Below are 15,310 nucleotides of genomic sequence, written 5' to 3'. Positions count from 1 at the left end.
ATGGTTATACAACATTGAGTGTTTGCTGTAATGCTAATTTTGTTGATCTTTATTTTACATGGTCTTGATGTCTTCTTGGACATTTTACATATTCTCATGTCAATCAGGCTGAATAATGCTGCTAATAATAGGACTGAGGTGTATACACACCAGAAGCTATTCACAACAACATGGCAACCAGCGACCACAAAGGGGGATTAAAATTTTGCAACTTCAAGCAAATACAGGCAACATAATCACTGCCAATGTGAGCTTTTCTCAATTTCCAGGTGAGCAAGTAGATGGATTTTTACGATGGGAAACCCCTTAACACCAACCCTTAACAACGGTTACCTTGCTGGTTGGCCAATGGGGCTGACCACTTGTTCGCTCTTTTATATCATAACTCAGTGCATGAAAGCACACATGCCAAAGAACACGTTGTGATTAAATTAGCCACATCATTAGCTCCACAACAGATTTGTTCCACAAGTGCCAGTTTAGCTCAGTGGGTGAACAGGTGACCAAATACTGCATGGCCACAGCGGCCATGTTCGAGTATGACCTATGGCCCTTTGCTGCATGCCCTCCACCCGTCTCTCACCACTATGCAATTTAAAAAAAGAGTTGTTCTGAAAAATCAGCACGAAAAGTGAGAAAATTTCTGTTTGGTCAACTATTTTTTTTATTCTGCTACTGTCTCTTGTTTGGTGTCATTTAATTGACTGGATGATTGAGGTCTCCTCCTCATGCTGGTCACCAGGTTGGTCACACATTGCTGTGGGACGGCAGTCCATTCTTCAATCAGCTTTTCTGTTGGTCACAGAATAAGCTCTTTGAAAATTGACAGAGAAGATTCGGCAAGTTTTTCAACTCACAAATTTCTCCTTAGAAATGTTGCACCATTTAAGGGGAAGTAAACAGGCTATGCAATAAGATATATTGCTTAGAAAAAATAATCAACCAAAAACAAATTTCCTTCCTTTTGGTGCCAAGTTTTTATTCTTCTGTCAATTGAACACACAAAACAATAACACTTCCTGCTTGTGAGAAGAAGAAGAAACCCTTAAAATGAGGGCGTCTCACACTACCATGTAGACCTCTCACTCTGAAGCCTGATCAACAGTGAGCAAAGGGTCAGAGGGACACCTAATCTAAATAAATACACCAAACCAACAAATTAAACTAACTGTGCATGTAGATGCCTGAAAATGTCATAAATTTCTTGTTGATATTTATATTTTTAAAAAGGGCATCTGGGGATACTAGTCTATGTGCGTGGAGTAGACATTTGCACAGCTGACTGAGCACGACCATCAGGTATTCCAATAAAAAACAAAGACGTGTGTTTGCTTTCTTTATAATATGATCTGAATTTTGGCCTGGACCTGCACTGCACACAACACACAACCAAGAACATGTAGCTTTATTGGAGCAACAATGTTACTTCAGCCCTGTGTGCTGGGATTCTTCGGTACCACATCTGGCCCAGCTGTTCAGCTGCAGAGTCTACAGCTTCACATTGAATCCCTCAGAGATGGAAAAAGTGTGATTTTTGAGGCATTTAGTTTCAGGCATTAAAAGTGGAATAACTGAAATGCAGAAGTGCAGATAAGAGCAAGTGGACGTAAAGTGACTAATGAAAAACCAATCTCAGCAGACACATTCATTTAGGGAGAAATCTGCACAGGAAAGGCCCCGGTGCCCATTGCTCAGTTACTTCACAGCCAGATAAATCTGCATGCGTGTAAAACCAAAGAGAGGCACACAGAGAACCTTTACTTTGTTTCATCTTCATTTCTCTTCTGTCTGGTTTCTCGTCATCCAGAGCTAGCAGAGGAGAAAACAGCGGAATAGATTTGAACAGCGCTGGGGAGGTGTAGCTTTCACACGCTGAGACCCCCACCCACCTCCCTCCCTCTCGGTCTCTCTCTCTCTCTCTCTCTCTCTCCCTCGGTCAGCGCGTGCCTCTTGGTTGGAGCAGCAGCTCGTGCTCAAGTGGAAACGCACACCGCAAACATACTCACTGCTGAACGGGCGGCACGAGACTCTTCCTCACCTCCATCACCAAGCGTCACTTTCTTCAGTGCACGAAGGGATGCTAAACAGGAAGGCTTCATCACCGCCGCCACCACCATCATCATCAACCGTCATCCTCATCTGCGAGAGAGAGAGAGAGAAGCAGCGGCTCTCCGTGGGCTGAAAAAGTTGAGGAAGATAGGGTTTATTAAAGGAGCACCGGAGGGGCTCGTGCCCGGCGTTAACGCGGGATAATCCACCCGGCAAGGTCTGATCCTACTTTGGAGTGTGCAGGACCTGGTGCTGAGTGGGATTTGTTAACGGTGCTTTCCAGGATCGTTCCGTGCACCGTCCCCGGTGCTGACTCTGACCTCCGGCGTGTTTGTTTTTTTTAGTCCATTTTTTCTTCTTCTTTAAACGATCGGCCCGTTATTGTTATTACTGTTATTATTAACGGGTCCGGTGTTTAATCCCATCGGTGTGAGCTGGATCTGGTCTCTGGCGGTTTAACGGGATCCCCACATGTGCCAGCGGATCAATAACAGCTTCCTGGCATTTATCTGTGAACTCCCGTCATGTCCCTGATGGATTTCTTCCCCACCACACGCACTTAATGGATTTCTAACGGTGTTGTAACGAATCCCGGGACCGTCCCGGGTGGACTTGAGGGTTAGTTTATTGACCGACGGTAACCTCAGCCCCCTCCCCGGGAGCAGAAACAGCCCGCAGGTATAAAGCAGGTGTTCACATCTGGGTTACCGAGGAAAACGGGACGTGCAGCAGAGAAAGCGCGGTCCTTTGGACTGAAGTGAGTCTGACTAATAGCGGATCACCCCCGGAGAGGTACCCTTCCACCTCGGGGACCGACTGCTGTTTAAAACGGACACGGAGATCATCGCTTCCTAGCGGGGGCGAGAGAAGAGAAGTTACCGGAGAACCAGAGGAGTTTTTCTTCTTATAATATTTACCGATGAACCTGTAATGTTTGGACAACCTTCATGATCAATATCTGAGTGATTTCACTGAAGGAACTGATTAATTGATGGTGGATTTTAAAAAGGGGGTTTTCAGCTCTTTCTGTGGATTTCTGTCCCCACCGAGCGGCATCCATGTAATCAATACAATCCTGGGTTATCAATCAGTTTTAATCCAGCTTCCATCCGTCAGGCTCATGAGCTGGAAAGCTGGGATCGTTTAGACCTCGTGGAGTAGCCGAGTGAATTATCTCCTCCACGGTGAAATAAACCCACATGCTGGCCGTAAATTATCCACTTAACCCCCCTCAGGAGAGGGAAAGGAGAGAGAGAGAAACCGAGTGCTATAGACACAGACCGCAGCCAGAGAGTTATTACCGTTTTTAAACTACACCTTTATCAGCAGCAAAGCTAATTTTAATTTGAAATCCATCAGAGAAAAGGGGTCAAACGGAGGCGCTTCCTCAATTTTTAACAGCAACTTTAAGTTTGTGTGACAGAGAAGTCACTACAAAACTGTACTTTAAAAACAAGATTACTGAAGTATTCTGCTTTGGGACAAAGCCCTAAGAAAACTGAGTAATTACAAATTAATCTCGAGCTTGTAATAAAAAAAAAAACAAAGACAAAAACTGGATTTCTTGACAAAGATCCGAATTCAAAACTTTATTTTACTCAAAATAAGATCTGAACATATTCTGGTGTGACTTTGATTTGATTAAGTCTTCATTTGATTCCAAACCTTAAATGCAATCATACAAGAGACTTGTAACACATCTTAATGTCTTGTAAGTTATTATAATCTTCGACTGTAACATTATGACAATCCCATAATAGTCCGAAAGGGATTTATTTATGGTTTATTGCGGATGTGTAAGAGCTTTAACTCAGAGCAAATTAACTTTACTCGTACCTTGGGAAAACTACCTGCCGCTTTAACCCCCTTGTGTTCGTTCAGACTTTGGTTGAGGGTCTTTGACTTGGTAACGTGACCGTTTTTAAAGTTCAAACTGATGATTTCCATCATCCATAACTGACTTGAATTTATAATCTGAGAGGAAATCCAGATAAGGTTGCTTTTACAGCATAAGGCTTTATTCCCAGTTTTATACCTTGTGGTGGTTAAGTGTTTAGCTTACCCAGCTGATTTCCAGTCTATGGATGATACGCTCACTGTATAGCCACATCCTCAACGGCATACCTCCTCCGCTCTGTCCCTCTCCTCCTTCTCCTTCTCAGGCTTCACTGCTCTTGAAATCGAGCCATGCAGCATTGATTTTTTTGTTTCTGTTCACCGCAAAACCAAAACGCACATGACCATCTCATTTTTTCTGTTTTTTCAGTTTGGTTGCCTGAAATGTAAGACGTGCAGCAGTGCTGATTTTTCACATCTAGGCAGAACTCAAGGACGTTCATAACAGTCCATCAGCAGCAAGGTCAGAGTTCAGTTTTTCAGATATATAACTGCTGGAGTTTCATCAGCACAGACTGATAGGCTGACAGGCTGAATCAAGACTGGAATCTTTTGGACGATCAAAACACATTCAATCACATCAAGTTTACTGTAAACAAGCTGAAATCTGACCTGTGCATAAATGAATATTTTTTTGAATCAGAATCTGTTTCTGCTGCTGAACTTTGACATTATTTCTTTGCTGTTCTAGTGACATTTTAAGCTAAATGGGACTAAACGACAGCAGCCCGGGAGCCATGCGGAACGGCCGTGGCCTCTCGGATCAGTGGGCAGAATCAGTGGTGGTCCGGCCTCGAACCACTGAGCGCCACATAACGGTGCACAAGCGCCTGGTGCTGGGCTTTGCCCTCTCCATACTCACCCTCATTATCGTAACAGCAGTAGCCGTTGCGCTCAACGTCAAATTTGAGGACTGTGGTGCACGAGATCGCGATGAATCAACTGGAGAGCCGAGTTCCCGAGGCCCCGGTGGGTCTGCAAAGTTGAATGGAGGCAGAGGGGAAAGGACGGGGGAGAAAGGGGACGAAGAGGTGGTCCAGCCGTGGAGAAACTCACGATTACCAGGCTCGGTGAGGCCTCGGCACTACGACCTGCGGCTTGCCGTCTACATGGATAACTTCACCTTCTCTGGCGAAGTCAGCATTGAGCTGGAGTGCATTAATGCCACCCGTTTTATTGTGCTGCACGCTGATCGCTTAGAGGTATGTTGGCGCTTTGTTTTTGCTCACAGTGAGGATAGTGATAATTTAAATTCAAGCATGTAGCAGTCTAGAGCCCAAGGACTCCTAGGTAATGTCACTTTTTACAAACTGAATGACCAACATGCTTGGGGTTGTCCAAAATTTTAGGTTCTTAGGTTCTTTTAGGTTTTTGGTTCAAAATCTACTTAGGCACAGACCCACCCGAAATAATCAGACCTGTTCCAAAATGCAATCAATTAGACTTATCAAAGAACCCAAACACCAAATATAAGCTGCTTTTACTGATGATTACAGCCCAGAGCTTTTCCTCAGCTCACTTGACAGAGTTGAATGTGAGAATAAAAAAGTCCAACTTTGGATTTTTAGCCTGCCAGATCCCAAACACTAGGTTAAACTGAGCCTGTGTTAGAATAGCAAACCGTCTGCTGAATTTACAAAGAAGCAAAAGCGAGAGTGTTTACCTGTACGCTCTACCCCAGCAGTATCCTCGCCTTAGCCAGCCTGAGTATTTCCAGTGTTTTGTGAAAAAAAACCCAACTTTAAATCAGGTACCAACCTGCTTCTCCTGATTTTTGACTTCATGCTATCCTATTCAGAACCTTTTCTAATGTACAGCAGATTATAAAATTAAACCTTTCTCTGCACTGCACTGCATTTGAGACATTTAATGCTTCTTACACAACTCTAGATTTTCAGTGCTCTGAAAGAAGTTGAAATGTGACACCTTCAACTGTGGCAACCTTTTCATGGCATTAACAAATGATATGATGGACATTACTTCAACGTACCTCTTACCTCAAAACACAGACATTGAATCATAAATTAGTTTGAATCCATTCAGGTGTGACTGAACCCCAAACCTGAGACCCACACCAGTAACAATAAGACCCTGATTGACACAATTAAGCTTAATGGAACAAATTTACATCTTTGTTACTGGATCAGGTCTTGGCTGTGAAGCCCTCTACATCGTAGTCCAGACTCAACAATTCTTAAACACTAGACATACTATAGTCAAATAATAGTTAAATAAACTCAACTTTATGAAATGGGCAATGCTGGTAGATTATTAGCTATATTGGCTGTGCATTGGTTGCTGTTGGTTACGGCTGTTTTTGTCTACTAAGTTACAAAAAATAGAGATGAGTACTGGTATTGCATCTCATTACTACAGCTGAAGTCTCCGGGTCCATGAAATGTCAGCAACACTATTCCTGGCCAGTTTTAAATTGGGTACTTTTTCTTTCAGGCATGAATTAAACTCTTGGAGATTTACAATTTTCTTGAGAAGGTAGTGCAGCAAAGCCTTTTGAACCTTTAAAATGACAATAGTTACTCCCGTTGGGAGCATGAATGCCCCAATTTAATGAGTAATTCTGAATTTCTATTTGCTGTTCTTATATGAAATTTAAGATAGTAGGCAGCTTGGCAGAATTGAATTGGATACCAGTGACCCCACCCCTAACCATACCAGATTAGGTTATTATCATTATTATTATTATTATTACTATTAATAATAATAATAATAATAATAATAATAATAATAATAATAATAATGTGAATACATTTAATTTTATAATAAATACATAAATATAATACATAAATACATTTTATTTATAGGCACCTTTAAAGACCCTCAAGGTCACCTTACATTAGTACAAAAACAGGTCAATGAAAAATAAAAACAAGTATAAAAATATAAAAGCCAAACAAGGTAAAAATAGACTGAAATGGAATCATGATGAAGGGTGTGCAATTTTGAACAAATAGGTTTTAAGGTGTGATTTAAAAGTGGAGAGAGAGTTTGTAGTGTGGAGCCGAGTTCCCGAGGTGGAAGTGCATTCCAAAGTCTCAGGGCAGCTCTGAGTCCCGTAGAAGTCAGCCGAGCAGGTGGAATAGAAAGAAGAGGAGGTGAGGAAGAGTGGAGTGTACAAGGGAGTGAGTATGTATGGAGAAGATCAGATAAATATGGGGGAGTGAGGTTATGAAGCGCTTTGAAAGTGAGAAGCAGAATCTTAAATTGACACGGAGCTGAACTGGAAGCCAGTGGAGCTGTTTATGAACAGGTGGTATATTTTGAGGAGATCTAACTTACCCCATTAATCCAGAAGTTTATTTTATTTATTTATTTATATATTGTTATTAATATCATTTTTTGCATCCCCAAATAGAAACCTTGTAACAGAAGACTTGTAGCCACAATGCATGTAAGGGAGTTGATGTCAGCGGTAACATCTTTTCGTCTCAACTCTAATAGTAGAATGAGAGATTCCTGAGAGCTGACTTGTTTGAGATAAAACTGGATGATGGTTGGACTAAACTTGTTTGCAGTAACTTATTTGCAGTCATGTTATTGTTATTGAGAATGGTCAGTCATGATCTAATTACTGTTGAATCCAGCTCCGTACAAAGTCTACATCATGAAACAGAGATTGGTGCGGTGCAGCCTGTTGATGTAGACGTTTTGATCTTTTGATAATGTTCCAAACAAAGCTCCTTGTTTGCATCCAGTGGTCTGCTCTGTGCTGAAAGCATCCCGACGCTCTCTAACAAAGAATGTTTATTTCCAGATTTGGCCTCGGAGGTTTCTTTAACGAGGCTAATTAACCGTCAAAGTTGCTGTTTCAGCCCAATTTCGGAGACAAGTGCGTGGTGAGAGAAAGCCTCAGAGAAACGCCTGAGCAACGTGATTTTTCAGGCTGGTCATCTCGGCTAATGTGAGAGAAGGATAAATCTGTCTAATTTGGGCAGAGGCCAATTAAAAACCCTGCAGCCCCTTTTGTGTTTGTGTCAGGGCACACTGTGAATTAAGAGGTGCTGTCGGGTGCCAGGCAGGTCTCCTAAGGTATCCTCAGAGTTAATGCATTATGAAAAGAAAAAAATGTCAAGATGTTGAAAGGCCAGAAAACAGAAATGTGAATAAAAATAGATGCGGCTGGTAGCAAGGGGAGGGATAAACACTCCTGAAAAGAGAGCTTAATTCACAGATTCAAAGAAATTGAATGCAAAATGCATTCGAGACGAAGTGAAGTGAAGGTTTTCGGTCTGGAGATGTCGGCTGACCATTTTCCCCAACTTGCCAAACACTGTCAGTTCTTATCCAGATTTCAGTCCCTCCAGACAGCCAATGATTTAACTCCATGTCAAGTAAAATTAACATGCAGGCGCGCCTGCCATTTGGCTAATTTATTCCTCCTCCAGTCCTCCTTCCTACATCCTCTGATTGTGACCTGGAAATCGCTGGATGTTCCAATCGCTTAAATGCACCACAGAGGAGATGAAGAGATGAGGAGCTCCGAGCGCAGAAACACAAGCATGTCCCATGGGGAAATTTTCAACACCCTTTGAATTGCAATGCCTGTACAGTAGTCAGTAAAATCTGACACATCATGCCCATTCAAGCTGAGATGGATTTGATATCTGAATTTAATATATATGATTTTATTGCTTTTTTTCCTGTGCATATACTCGCCACCCGCTGTGTGTCATTGTTAAAAGAGATGAAGGTTACGGCTTTACATTGTGTTAAAGTGGTTAATAGTGCAATCACTTCAACACGCCGTGGTTGCTAAACTGGTTGTGTAGCACAATGCACTTGTATTTGAAATATGTGAAAATAACATGCAATCACTTATAGACAATTATACTAGTTAACTGTAAAAATAGTTTGTGTTGGAATATAGAAGCTGAAATTAGTTGTCTTCTTTTAATCTGGGGGTTTCAGCTGACTGAGGGCAGCACAAGTATTGATGAAGGGCAGCTGTGTGAACCTTAATGAAAATGAGCTCAGGGTTTCCACACTTTGTTATGTCAAGGTCAAGATGCAGAGTAGGTTGTGACCTGTTTAGGGTTACGGTTGGATCAACCTAATGATAGCCTTAGACTTTAGGAAAATGGGAATGTTATAACAGAACTATAAAGAGTTTGATTTGGAAGGTTGGAAGGACTCCAGGCTTGTTTAGCATGTGTCTAAAATATAGCCCTAATATCCTGCCTTTGGGGTTCATTGCTGCCCTGATACATGTTAACATGTTAAATGTGATACTTTAAATACATTATAAAGACTAAGTTGACATTGGGGAGTGCTGTTCCCTGTGCCTTGTATTTGAGAATATATCTATGTTTCGGTGTTCTTCTAATATGGTTTAGATTGTGTAGAACGATGTAGTCTTTCTATGTGACTCACTCCTCCTGAACATTTTTGGGGGGTTAAAAAGTTAAAATCTCACCCAGTCAAATATCTAGTCAGCCTTTTGGATTGCAGTCTGTTGTTGGGGGCTGCACAGTGGAACAGTGGTTCAATCTGCCTCACAGCAGGGTTCAAATAAGTTTGAATCCATCATTTGGCTGGGGTGTGTGGTCTGTGTGGAGTTTGCATGTTCTATGTGTGAGCACTCCAGTTTCCTCCTACAGTGTAAAAGACATGCAGTTAGTGGGGTTTGGTTGGGTGTGTTAGCCCTGTGATCTGTCCAATATGTCGCCCATCTCTCATCATATGGCAGCGTTAATAGGCTGATTTATTAATGGATGATGCTGATGGTATAAAAGGTGACCAAACTTTACTTTTTAGCTTTGCTAAGTTTTAGTAAAGGGTCTGTATTCTGTTCCAATTATATTGTGAAAAAATATATGTACAGTATGATAAAGTAGGAATGTAAAATATTTCAGGGTATATGTTCTTTTAGAGAACATATTGATATTTTCATTGGGCCGTGTTCAAGTAATTCAGGGTTAAGTTTAAGGCCAACTATGATTGCAACACTTGTCGCTGAAGCCCATTGGTGTGAAGCAGAAAGCCCTCCCTAATAAGAATGTGAGCTTCCTGCGCTTCCTCGTGGTCCGATCTTGGGGCGTGCTTAGTGTCAGAGGGTTCATTAACACTGGGAGACTTTTTAGACCTCACTGGTTTCTCCAGTCAGGCATAGATCACCGAGTGGTAATGAAATCTGTTTTAAAGTCATCTTCACCAACTTCTTTCTACTCCTGAGGCTCCACAGATTCTGTACATTGACCCATTTTTTGGACGTATTTGACAGTCAGTTTCTATATTTTTTGATGGCTAGTTGCCATCTCTTCAAAATGATTTTGCAGTGAGGGAGGACAGCATGCATGTTAAAAAGAGTTCCTCCCCTTGTATCTCTCTGTCACATGAGCACCGAGTGAAACTGAGACGTAATGAAGATACAAGCATGATGAAAGCGAGCAGCCACATTAGCTAAATAAAATGCACCCCAGGCTCAGTGTTACTCTCTGTTAGCTGAGAAATCTAACCCAGCACCAAGAAACAAACAATTAAACAACATTTATTTGAGCAGAACATTTTGAAGGCATCTCAGAGCGTGCCGCTGTGTCAGCTGACTCATCAGAAAAGCCTGAAAAACATCCTTTTAATCTCCACTGTTTCCTCTCTGTGTCAGCAGGCTCTGTTCGTATTGATCAGTTCTTTCATCAAAGGACACACACACACACACACACACACACACACACACACACACACACACACACACACACACACACACTGTGTTTGATTGGCTTAGGGTCGCTGACGTGTGACAGCGGAACAACCTAAAGGTTCCAAACTGTTCCTGCTGCTGCGGGCGTGTTCCCATCATGCACTGCTACTCATCCATGTTTATAATGATGACTAATTGAATTCATTTTAATTAATTATTTGATCCACACAAGGAATTTAGTATAACTTCAGGGTAAAATACCAAGAGAAAGGTGCAACTTGGTAATGCACAAAAAGAGTAAAAATTAAAAGGACCCACATGTTACATAACGAGGTTGAACAGAAGCTGTGGCCTTCTGCTTGTTCTTTGACCTGTGTAAACCCCAAAATGTGAACTGCCTTCAGGACATAGCCATATGCATACACTTTAAAATTTAACATGAGACATGTTTTTACAAACTATATTATCCAATAGAAATTAGAAATTACTTCTATTACAACTTTTATTTGTGCACCAGTTGTGAATTTTTTAAATGTCATTCTTACCTGCTATTTCTATGTGTTTTTATATGCCGTTTAATTAGGCACCAAACAGCACATGTTACCAATGTTGGACCTTTTGGCCTACAAAAGGATACACACTCTTTGGAGACAGGTGACTTGTCCAGGGTTTACCCTGCTTTATGGTGGCAGGGATTGGCTAAAGCCTCTGTCGTCCGGAACCGGATAAGGAAACAGTCACGCAGGCCTAGAGACTGGTCAGTTACCCCCTGGTCACCACCAGTTTCTTGGGAAAAATATGTATTCCCCAACTAGTTGGCAAGTGGTTACAAGAGAATGCTTCCTATTGGTGGGTGAAACTGAATGCAAAGAGGTACACTGTGCTACATTGTAGCCCTTCTCGCTTTGGTCATCAGTAGAGTGCTGCAGTAGTCCTTAGTTTGTTTGTGTTGGCAATCCACTAGCAAAAGCAATCACAAGGAGGTTTTTGGTGCAGCGTCCTCTTTGTGACTGATTTCCCTCAGCAACAGTCAGCAAACATCTATAAACCACCTGTGTTACTTAGTTTAGCAGTGCCATAAGTCCTACAAACTGCCACCTGCATAAGTAAAACCAAGAAAGAATATTTTTTAAGCCTTTTAAAAGCTGGGTAAACTATTTGATTAAGAAACTTGTATTTAAATCTCCAAAAATCATAACAATCCCTACTATTGATTTATACATTCTGGCTCCCTGCACACTTCATTGAGACTCACTGCATTTCTGTGGACTCTGAAATAGTGTGACCTCTTAATGTGCATTTTCATATTTTGATTTATGATATCCATATACTGTACATAGTCTGAAAATTGGGCCTCACCCAGTAATAAAAAAACAACATAAAAATACTCACGGATATTTCAAAGCCAAGAGCCTTTGTATAACACTAAATAAGGAAGCAATAAGAAGGCAATTAAGTTAAATGCCAAAGGATGAGTGGAGCTTATTTCAACTTGGGATATTTACCAATCATTCCACTTTGGGGCCATATTGCTAGGGTTCAAATTTACCAATGAATGGTGTTATATTATGTATGCAAACAAGCCAGTATGCATGGATAAATACGCAGGCTCATTAGGTCAGGTGGCAAGTATTCCCATTCTTCAATTTTAATACAATCAGCAAGATGGCTGTTCCACTTGGATAAGTTCTGGTCTTACCCTCAGTCTGCCTGAAAACAAACAATTAAGGTATTTAGGTAAGAATTGTTGTTGTTGTTGTTGTTTTTTAAAAAGGTGCCATGTTAGTTAAAACATTAGAACCACATTAATGGAACAGACAAATCATGGCAGATGTTCTTGGTGAAGCACTTTATACTTCGGGAAATCAGGACTTTGTGAAATTCAGCATTTGATGAATGGACCTTGGTCATATTTGGCTGCTGTGAGTGATGGTAGAACTGTGAGTAGCAGTTTGCTCATCGAGAGAATCCTTTTCCCTAAACTCTCCTCGTTCCTCTGGGAGGTATGCACAATTCTGGCTTACGCTCAGACAATTTGCATTTCCTTGACATTCAAATTTACCTTCCTAATTTTTTTTCTTTGCATCGCTTCAGACAAAAAACTGATTAACACGAGCAGCAGATATGCAGACCTTATGATATTATTTTTAAGTATGCTCTCACGCTACACCCACAGAAGTGTTTGCACTTATTGTGGCTGATTAGCCCTCTTCACAGGACTGTGTGGGTGTGTACAGAGAGTTCTTGACTAACATATCCCTCTAAGTTATATGTTTGCCTGGATGATCATCTTTAGTGCACTGAGTTTAGTGACATTTCAGTTAATTACCAGTAAATCCCCACTCAGCGTCAACCTGGGCGCAGGTCTAATCAGCCAGGAAAAGTCAGAGCACCTGTGAGGCTTTCCAGGGCCTTTAATGAGACAGGTGCTCTCCTCTTCCTTCAGTATTAATTCTCCACAGCTGCCGACTGTCTGTTTCTTCATCACCTGGTCAGTTTGACTCCTGAGCGGCACAATGAAATATGGATGAATGTGGGTAAAGTTGGCAGGCGAACAAACACTCTGAGATCTGCTGAGCTTTCTTTCTTTCAACACTCCTTCCTCACTACTTTGGTGAAAACGCTCAGATGATGATACTTTTTTTCTCCAAAGCTGCTCTCAGATACACCCTTTGTTGTACACATGGTGCCTGTCACGTCACCATGGCGACAGCTCCAGCATTCGGAACAACAGCTGGCTGTAAATCAGGGTTTGCTGAGCAATGCATGCCACCTGACAAACTGCAAATGCTTGAAGCTGGTGCATTTCTGTGGTTTTTAACCGTTTTGGGTTTGCTGCCTGACTGCGCTGATCTACCTGAACAGCAGAGGGTGCTTTCTCTCAGGACAGCTCGGTTTGAACACCTGCTGTGAGACTTACTGGATCTATGCAATGTTTTGATCATCGCTCAACACTTAATTACTCTAATGGGGATAAATTAAATGGAATAATTCACTGTGCCATTATTTATTTATTTGCAGACTACAGAATATCTATCAAGTTGATTTTTGGCTTCTCTTCTATAACTTTGGTATTAATGTCAGCAAAGTGGATAATAAAGGGTAAATTGGGACTGTGCTAATAAACATGGACAAAACTACTGTGATGTTACCTCCAGGTTCTGATGCCCTTAGTTTGCCTGTCAGCATCTTAGTTTATGAGCGAGGAGGCGTGTTTTACTCTTAATCAGATCTCCCAGTGTGCAATGAGAACATCGTGCACGAATCATAAAATGTTAAAATGTCAAAAGAGAACACAAACCCAGCAAAAATGTTTATTGAGGTCAACAATGAATTTCCTCTCGTTTACCTTAGAAATGAGAGGAAAAGAAGTTGGCCAGGTTGCCTAGTGGGAGTCAACCGGTCTCCAAACAGTTCAGCTCTAACTGCATTGATTGCAGTCACTCTGTTGGGTAGATAGCTTGTACTGGAAGGACTGTAAGGTGCTAGTTCAGGTTTGCAGCTACCACTCCCTGGAGTGTCGGCCAGAACACTGCTCAAGGCCCGGATGAATGTTCAGAAGGGAGACAATGAAGACACCGAGGATAGTGCAGACTCTTGTATTGACTTCACACAGTTGAAGGTAACAGGGATTGTCAGAGGAGCAGGTATTGCATACAGGTTTAGGTGCGTGGGCATGGGTGTGTGTGTGTGTGTGTGTGTGTGTGGTCTCTGAACGGAACAGAAAGAAAATGCTACATTACTAAAGTGTTCACAACAATATCTCCAGAGTACATCAACATAAACACAGGCAGGAAATAAACTAACATCCCCTTTAATACCATAGGCCATATATTACCCACGACTCACACGTAGACCCCCTGAGAGAGCTAACCAGGTACACAGCTATACCCAACCACACGGCAGGAAAGTTAGCTTAGCTTAGCTTAGCTTAGCACCCGCTAGCGGCACAGACAGAAACATAATCATTTCCCCCCTAACCTTGGTTACAGTCCCAAACACATCTTATTATCACATCCTCACACATCACCAACTTACGTTGCTCATTAACGCACACTTCTCACGGGATAACCAATTCTCTGCCAGTAATCTGGAGCAGAAAAGCTCAGGTGCTTTGCCCACGTCTCTCCCTGGACATAGTCTCTCATACAAAGCGGTGGGGTGACCTCTACTGGCCACTCTAAAAACTACAGGTGAACTAACAACTGAACAGAATAAACCCATAACTACGGGGCCTTTTGTACAGCCGCCCCCAAATGTATGAAGTACATTTGCTCACAACAAAAGGCAATTTTACAAACAAAGTCACGGTGATTGTCCTTTGTCTTCGTCCGGGAGGGCAGGCAGCACCACCAGCCTCGCCACAGGTCGGGTGAAGGTCCGGTCCTTCACCTTGATGTCAGCAGACCTGATGTGCCCGTCGGGACTGGGGTGGACTTTGGAGATGCAGCCCACGAGCCAGGAAGCACGAGGCAGCTGAGGATCTACGATCATCACCACCGAACCTTCTGTGACATCTGCGGGGGATGACCGCCATTTCTGCCGAAGCTGCAGGCTTGGAAGGTACAGCCGGACGAATCGAGACCAGAAGTGGTCAGCCAGCACCTGGGAGTGCTTCCACCTCCGGCGACTCAGGAGCTCTTCTCTGGGGTAAGCCACTTGAGGAAGTGCTCCGTCAGGCTGCCCCATCAGAAAGCAGTTGGGGGTCAC

The 15,310-nt window shown here is 42.3% G+C and overlaps 1 protein-coding gene across 2 annotated transcripts in view; it reads left to right on the top strand.

Annotated features, from left to right (window-relative positions):
• The first annotated feature begins 1,952 nt into the window (after positions 1–1,952).
• The window catches only part of LOC147310011 (thyrotropin-releasing hormone-degrading ectoenzyme-like), a 287,532-nt gene continuing 274,174 nt past the window's right edge, over positions 1,953–15,310 (top strand). Inside the window, exon 1 of one of the 2 annotated variants that reach the window (XM_086270081.1) lies at positions 1,953–5,147. In XM_086270081.1, coding sequence (XP_086126207.1) covers positions 4,653–5,147 — 495 coding nt within the window. In that variant the 5' untranslated portion in view covers positions 1,953–4,652. The remainder of the gene's footprint in view (positions 5,148–15,310) is intronic. The other variant, XM_086270080.1, reaches the window with a different exon arrangement.

This window comes from Aulonocara sp. 'chitande type north' Nkhata Bay, linkage group LG17, assembly GCF_057382095.1.
Source record: "Aulonocara sp. 'chitande type north' Nkhata Bay isolate Kocher_YH1m ecotype deep benthic linkage group LG17, A_spYH_male_GT1.1, whole genome shotgun sequence".
In the NCBI taxonomy this organism is placed as follows: domain Eukaryota; kingdom Metazoa; phylum Chordata; class Actinopteri; order Cichliformes; family Cichlidae; genus Aulonocara; species Aulonocara sp. 'chitande type north' Nkhata Bay.
Note: the sequence above shows the minus strand (reverse complement) of the source record. Positions and strands in the feature narration are given on the sequence as shown.